Source organism: Heterocephalus glaber, unplaced genomic scaffold, assembly GCF_053883595.1.
Source record: "Heterocephalus glaber isolate CG9 unplaced genomic scaffold, H.glaber_assembly_v1.0 deba00001497, whole genome shotgun sequence".
Lineage (NCBI taxonomy): Eukaryota > Metazoa > Chordata > Mammalia > Rodentia > Bathyergidae > Heterocephalus > Heterocephalus glaber.
In genome coordinates this window covers 42,637,501-42,645,850 of record NW_028258320.1, presented here as the reverse complement: position 1 = coordinate 42,645,850, position 8,350 = coordinate 42,637,501, and the positions used below count along the sequence as shown (strand labels likewise).

General features: G+C 34.2%; 1 protein-coding gene across 5 annotated transcripts in view; it reads right to left on the bottom strand.

Moving 5' to 3' along the window:
• Positions 1 to 25: 25 nt before the first annotated feature.
• Positions 26 to 8,350, bottom strand: part of Exoc6 (exocyst complex component 6) — a 261,380-nt gene continuing 253,055 nt past the window's right edge. For 4 of the 5 annotated variants that reach the window (XM_087184917.1, XM_087184919.1, XM_087184920.1 and 1 more), the window contains 2 exons: positions 2,376 to 2,488; positions 26 to 1,222 (listed from right to left, as the gene is read on the bottom strand). In XM_087184917.1, the coding sequence (XP_087041043.1) occupies positions 1,090 to 1,222; positions 2,376 to 2,488 (246 nt within the window). In that variant the 3' untranslated portion in view covers positions 26 to 1,089. The remainder of the gene's footprint in view (positions 1,223 to 2,375; positions 2,489 to 8,350) is intronic. The other variant, XR_015440362.1, reaches the window with a different exon arrangement.

Below are 8,350 nucleotides of genomic sequence, written 5' to 3'. Positions count from 1 at the left end.
TCTGAATAGACAAAATAGCAGTGCATTTTCAACAACTTGCTCAACCTTTAATATTTCATCACAAAATCAAGAGATGTAAAGTATAGTTTTCTTACAGGTATTAATCCTGATAATGCAAAAGGAGTATTCGGCATAAATGGAACAGAGAAAATAAAGATCAGATTTACATTGCCATTTACCTCAACTTACACAAAGAAAAACGTACGTTTTAGGTTTTCCAGACTTCAGTTGATTTGGTCTGTTTCCACAGTGAGGATATAGTAGTGAGATCTGCTGTTTGAAGAAAATTACTCAAGTCCTGTAGTACTTTCTGTGTGTAGGAAGAACATACCCACTCCAGTATAAGCTGCACCTGAAGTGGTTATCCCCCATTAATTTGTCCTTTCCTAACTTGAACCAAACCAAACCAAACCAATCTACACTGGGGTTGGCTACAAGCATTACATATAGACATCAACTCTGATGAGCAGAAACAACACTGCATCCTTAGAAAATCCAAAACATTTCCTTCATATTTAGAACATTTAAATTAAACCACCAAATAATTTACATTCTTACTGAGTTAGGATTTCAAGGAGGTTTAAAGATTTGTGTATTTCCCCCTCAGAATGAGCAGAATTAAATTTTTTAGTCTATTTAAATCACATTGAGATGAAAATAAAAGCTAAATCAAAATGACAGTGAAATACTCCTGTATCTGACATGACTGCATTCTAAAACCATATACCTGAGAAAAAACACATCATTCAAGTTTAAATACAAAAAAATACATATAAGGAGAGGCTTAAGTTTTTCTAATGTATTTGCAACCAGTTTCATATACAATTTTTGACTTGATTACATACAGTTTTGCCTTTTCCCCCTAAAATTGAAAAAAAATTGTCACATTTTCCATATATAAAAAGTATTCAATTACTTAAAAATCCATACAAATGATATTATGATTTCTTGTTTAAGCCCTCATCAGTGTATTTTCAGTGCTGCATTTTAAAATTCTGTAAACAAATTACTGTATCATGACCCATGCTTGTTAGAGATCAGTGCTCAGTCACGGAGATCTGGTGTCACTGAGTGCAAGTGATGTGAAGTCTATGCGTGCTGGGACATACCATTCACCAAACTTCTCAGCTGTTTCACGACTGTCTCTATCAATTTCTGCTTGTCTCGATCATTCTTCCTGAACTGAGCAAATATATTGTTTTTTTTGCTAGTATCCTTTATCCTACAAACATGTAAATGAAGAAGGAAATTAAAAGCTATAGCTGTCACAAGTAAAATATCCTGGAATGTTCTGAATTATCTCACAGTAATCCCACGCTTGAAAAATACACTTCAAAGAAAATAGGTACTAATAAACTCATAGATACAGAAACCACACAAAAATTAGCAGCTTCATTTTGCATTTTACACAAAGAGGTGATTTTGCATTAGCACGTAAATCTAAAATATGCTAATTTTTCAAAAATACTATTTTCTAATATCATTCCATAAAATATGTTAAAATATCCTTTATGGACTCTATAAATCACATTCATAGCAAGACAAAGTGAAAGAAAAAATAGCATTAGAAATTTAAAACAGCAATGTTTTTGCCTCAGTAATGTTCAACAACATTGTAAAATAAAATTTATATTTATTTTAAACAGTTCCTTATGTTCTTTCAAATCAAATACACCACCGATATTTTGAAATGTGGAAAATATATAATTTTAATTTAAAGATTGAAAATTTTTACAGTGATGTTTGTGATATGATTGATCGAGTGAAGATACAATCTGCCACATGAGGGAGCATCTCAATCTGTATTTAGCTGGATAAAAATGCACTAGTAAATCCTATCACCTCAGTTTTTAAAATATTATATTTTTTCAAAACACATTATTTCTCTGTCAAGAATCCGTTTAAATAGCACTGGTGACAAACATCCCAATTCCTAGCCATATTTTACAAAATATCTTCTTTCCTGTAGTATAGGGATGTTTTGTTTTGTTTTAAATAGCTCCAGTTTCCAGGTCTCACTTATAACTTCAGCAAACATATTTTTCTTTTTCTTTTCTGGTACATGCCAATCAAGCTCTACCACTGAGGAGCTACATTCACAGCACTCCAGTAAAGATATTTCTAAGGCCGACTAAGCCTACAATTCAGGATACAACAGGAAAAATGTTTTCTTCACATCAATATAAACAGCAACTGCATATGTAACTATACCAATTCCAAAGGGCAAGAAAGACTTATTTTTAAGTCATTAAGATGGACTGAGCTTTTAAGCTTTATCTATACATTTCTTTTCATGGAAATTTTCAGTTTTTCATTTGTCACAGAATCAAAGCCTGGTAAAATGCTATACAAAAATGTTTTAAAAATATACTCACTTCTCCAAAAGAGTAAGGGCTGTGTTTGGATTCACTCGAAGGTACTTAGAAGCTGGCTGTCCATAGTCAGCTAGATAAGTAGACCAATCCCAGACCATAAACAGATCAAGGAGCTGAGGAAGATGAGGGAAAATGTCACATCAACTTTTGAGTATTTACTCATACATAAATCAAACAATGTTATTCTTGGTATATAACATTTTAATATGACTTGCTTCTCAGACTAAACAGAATAAGGAAAATTTAAGAACTCTATTAACTGTACATTTTGTTCAAAATAGTGTACATTATCTTTTTACTTTAAAATTACTAAAAGTGTCAATAGCTGCTTTTCAATAAAATATTTTTGCATTTCAAATAATGATAAATACTCAAAATATTCTTGTATTATATTAATTATGTAACTCTTTTACTGATGTTTGGACATATCTTTACACATTATTCAGTTAGTACTCTAATAACAATTGGTGCTATTGAAAGGACCTTTTTAGAGCTATGTTTATCTTTCAAAGAAGCTGTTTGCACCTAGACTTTTCTAAAGTAATTTAAACCAAAAGTTCAGATAATCTCAATTAAGTGTATTAAGCAACTTCTGTTGGATTCTTCTGTTGGTTACAGACCTTCAGTACTATTATAAAACAAGGGCTTCAGGATTCAGCCTATTAACTCTAGGCAATCATTTTGTACAAACAAACAAAAAAGAAACCCTCATGTTTTCCATAGTGTCTTTAAATTGACTATTTGGTTTATAAACTCCAGTTAGAATCATTGTCAAATATGGAAGTAATCTTTTAAAAGCAATGCCATGCCTTAACCAAAGCAAAAAACTCTTTATCCAACTTTAAAACCCTAATCCCCTTTAAGCCATTTAAAACCAACTTCCTATTCCCTTCTGAATTGTTTCAAAAAGCTAAATGGTTTACTTACTGCTTCCTTTAGTTTTTATATTATTCTTGTTTTGTTTTAACTCGCTTTATAAGTAAGGGGTCTACTTGGTTGCTTTAAATGAAGGAAGCATTTATATTTACTCACAGGATATGTAAACTAATCTAGTGCTTCTGACAAGGATAAAACTTTTAGGGTGATTAAAGCCATCTAAAGGAAGGCTAGCTTTTTCTTAGGAAGGTAAGGGACTTGTTTGACTCTTTCCCCATCCAATTAACTACTGTATTAGTACATTCTTGTAAGAAGTGGAAAACTATAACAAAAATATTAACTATTAAAAGCCACTCTATTTATGTTCAGGTAACATTCTAAGCCATACCAAAAGTTGAAACATTGGTGTAGAAACTATCCTGAGACAATGTAAAGAATGTCTGAAAAAGAAAAAAAGAGCTGTTTTTTGGCAACAAGTACATTTTCCTCTCCTTTCACAAGGAGAGAAAGTTCTTTCATGCACTCAACTGGTAAGGGTGTAGTTGATATAACTTCTCTGGAATGTGATTCTGCAATGTGTTTAAGAACCTTATAAAAACGGCCATTCTCTTTGACTGAGTAATCATACTTCCAGAATTATAACTTCAGGAAGCAATAATAAAAGCACACAAAAATTTACGTACAAAGCTAATAATCTTAAAAATGTTATTTGGTTATCAACAAATTGAAAATAGCCTAAATCTCATAGTGGGGTATAGCTGAATGATGAATATCATGTGGCTATTAAAATTAATGTTTATATTAGAACTTTAAATTATCTGAGATGTTCACAATAATATTGTTACTTAATTACAAAAAAATCCAAAAGATTTAACTAATTTGAAAAACTTTAAGAATGGTTATTTGTATGGTGGGATTATGAGTTTTAACTGTTATTTTCAAAATACTCTACCTAGCGGACATGTGTTAATGTGATAGTTAGAAATAACTATATTTCAATAATGAATATCCCTCATATAGTGGTCAGTAAAATCTCATTTTGAAGGATTCCTCTTTCAGGTGTATGTATGCTTGCACAAATATATGCAACCATGCACAGTCAGCAGAAAGTAACCACTTAATATACTGGCTGTAATCTCTCTTTCTTTTCAAATGGCATTACTAATGTGACCTCTGGGATACAGAAGGAGTCTTTAATAAGGTCTTTTTCTCTTAGGCTGATTTACCCCCTAGATGGGAAACGAGGAGCCTACTTAATGAAATAAAAACCTATACCAACTCCAACTGTGAATACAGAATTGGTTTTTCTATAGCACAAAACAGACTTTCCTAGATAGAGAAACACTATGCTTATAATTTTCACATATAGTCAGACATATATACAGAGCTCTCCTATGCAGACACTCATATGCAAATCACTGGAAATTATAGGAATCATAAAATGTAATCTAGCTGCCCACATTTACCCAAATCTAAAAAAAAACATTTAAAATACATTTTATACAGTTCATCTGTAGACATCTGTAGAAATCTGCACATTAAAGTTTTTTTTTTCTTGGTACCAGGGATGGAACTTGGGACCTTGCCTTGCACTTGCGAGGTGGGCGCAGGAACCACTGAGCTAAATCCCCAGCATTGAAGATTAAGGAATGTATTGCCAATGTACTGCCAATGTGGATAAAATCAAAGATCAAGGAAAAATTCATTTAGTCATTCAACAAATAAATATTGGTTGCCCAGCTACAATCTGCTAGATGATGATAGGTACTGGAGATACAATATTGAATCAGGCAATGTCCCTTTCCTAAAGGTTACATTTTAAGTAGGAACATGGTTAATAAGGAAATAATATTTTGATGTTAACATAAAAGATTTAAAAGAAAAACACTATTCATGTAAAATACTAGTAATTTAAACTATACACACAAGGAAGTCACTATCAGCTTAATATAGAGTAAGGTAGAAACCACTGATTTCTTGCTCATTACTCTCAGCCTTTGAATCTAATGGCATTAGCATTACCATTGTGTCTATGTCCTTAAGGATACATGGATGTGGAGAAGAGGAAAGATAGGGTGGGCAAGCATGCTGATTTCATACTCTAATTTCTCATTTCCATGTCTATAAGGCTTTCTCATCTGTACAATACTGCTGGAATCAGAAAATACAAAAACAATTTCACAAATCTCATAGACAAACTTAAGAGTATGCTGAGCACAGTGAAGCCAATCAGCAGGTATTCAAGAAATAACTAATGATGCCAGACCACTACTCCAATTTACTGAGCTTTTCTAAATTCAACGAACACAAAACCTGAGCACAATAGAGAATACTCTGGTATATGCTCACTGAAAAAGGCTAATATTGGTTAGCAAGCAGACTGACAACTGATTGCAGTCCACTAACTTCCCTCCATGTCTCCTAGGCTTTCACTAGGGTATTGATAAAGAGGGTAGAGTCTCTCATGATAGTATTAAAGCATTAGGTCTAAATATTGAGTTAAATGATCTTCCTAGAGGAAGCACTACCAATATTTTTGAATGATTTACCAATACCTTTCATCTTTATTTATTTATTTATTTATTTATTTATTTGGAACCAAGGATCAAACTCGGGATCCTGTGCTTTTGAGGCAGGCGGGGGAACCACTGAGCTAAATCCCCAGCCCTACCTTTCATCTTTAACAATAACAATTTTACCATCCTTCTTTTTCACTTATAAAATAAGTTGAAGTGAATTGTGTAACACTAAACCAGGACTTTAGGTGGCATATACCTGTAATCCCAGCTACTTGTGAGTCTGAGGCAGGAGGATCACAAGTTCAAGGCCAGCCTAGGCAACTTAATAAGACCTTGCCTCAAAATTTAAAAAACAAATTTGAAAAGCAGGGTGTGATAGTGTGGTGTACCTCACTGGTACTGCACTTGTCTAGCACATATGAGGCCTTGGGTTCAAACCCCAGTACCCAAAAAAAGAATACATGACTTTATTCTTTGGTCCCACCTGACACCATGCCAGGCTAGATTTTTAAGGACTGAGCCCATTTCCACATGTTGCTACGCATGCCTGTTCTGACCAAGAAGCAAAAGCCCTGTTCTTTGATTGTGACAGCTTAAAAAGAATCTCACTGCTCCAGCGTAACAGTGTGATGAGAAGGGAAGAGGAATCTGGAGTACTACCAGGTACCACCACTGATGCTTAGCTTCACTCTGTACCACTATCATTGCCTTGGGGACTGCCTCTCACAGTTGGTCAGATTTCACAAGAGGTAATATGTTTTTAATATTAAAACCTCAATTACAGACAACTTTACCTCTATTTCAAGTTTTGCTTCCTTCAGATGGCAGTGCATAAATAATGTATTTGTTTCTAATCACACAAAATCTTTCAGTCTTGTAAACAAACAGACATAGTCTCAACAGATGAACTTACGACTTAACACATATATCTGAAGTTCAAAGATGTAGAGCAAACATGAACAGAACAAAAATCTCAGATTATCCAAAAGCAATTTTACAATTACTTATTAAAGGATAAAGTCACACATGATAATGAAAGTTGATATTAAATTCTATAAATGGGTCCATTTCAATAGTAATATAATTTCATCTTAAATTCTTTTGGGAAGTAAGCAAAATATGGACCATATAAAAATGAATAGCAAAATTATGTGCCTCAGTTCTATGTCATGATTTATAAGATTTTCTGAAAGTATCTAGTTTTTTTCAGAGATTCAAACATACCCTTCACAACTAGTCTGAAAACATAAAGTGGATTTATGCCAATATTTGTGAGTTATAAGTTTCACTTCCTCAGTGCTCCCTGTGTGTCTAGTAAACAAAAACATCAGTTTAAGGAAAGAAATAGTTGCATGGGTAGTATTGTTTATATGCTCCAAATAGTTGAATCACTGAAGAATTCAACCCATTTAGCTTGCTGACAGTTTCCCATCCAGCAGATTCACTCCCAATCTACACCCAAGAAACTTAGGGTCAAAAAAAAAAAGAAACTTAGGGTCTCAGACCTGTTGAGATCACTTTGTGAAAAAGACACAATGAATTTAGGCAGACTTAAAACCATTCTATGGAACTCTCCAAGTGGTTCTTTTCCTTTGTAAAAATGAACCCATGGTGCCAAGTCATTTTTTCCTTGAATCTGGTTTAGCTTTCATTGTTTTGGGTCTTTTGGATTTTGCTTTTGAAGCACCTCAGAGGCAGTGACCCAAGACAGAAGATAAATAAAGTTAAGCCAACCTTAAGAGAAAAGCAACTGGGGATACCAGGTCTCCTTTTGTAAACGTGAACAGTGACCTGGGGGCTCAGAGTCAATCTTACCCCGCCCCCCACCCCCAGTTCGCTTTTCCAAACACTAAATCCACCTGGGATCTCAGGGTTGCTTTGCAGATTCCAAAAGTAAACCAGGAGATCATTTTTCCTTTAACTCCAAAAACCAAAGCTGAAGTAAGGGTTCCTACAGTGCTTCAGAGATTTAGACAAAAACAAACTCCTAAATCCAATACTTGAAGGAAGTTTTAAGGAAGAAATATTTGTCCTTCAAGTTATTAGCCACTGGGAATTCAAGAAAAAAATGAGTCTCACTAAATTAGTCATACTGGAAGAGAATATAAGTCCTTTTTCTAAATAGATGGTGAAATCAGATGATGCTCTGTATGATGTTTAAAGCACTTAACTTTTCCTTCCCTCCCTGCTATATGAAAATACCACATTTGGAAATATTCTATATCCAGCATAGAAGAGAATTTTAAGTAGAAGCCAGAAGGAGACTGGTCAAGAACTATAAAGAAGCAAACAACATGGTGTCTTCAAACACCTCCCTTTCTTACCCCCAGCTATTAACTGCCCTCATGCTGCCTTCTGGCTCTCTGATACACCTTCACCACCAGGTCTGCCCTCTTCAAATGCCCCATTTGCCAAGTCTGCTCTTAGCCACTCTCCTGTGCAGATCAGGGATGAGGCTTGAGCATCTTGTGATGGAGAGGCTGTGTAAAGGGATTAGAGCCTTCAAGTCACTTCATTCAGGCGAACTGCACACAGCAGAAATAAAATGTTCTTAAATTATTTTTGATGCTAAGCTATGTG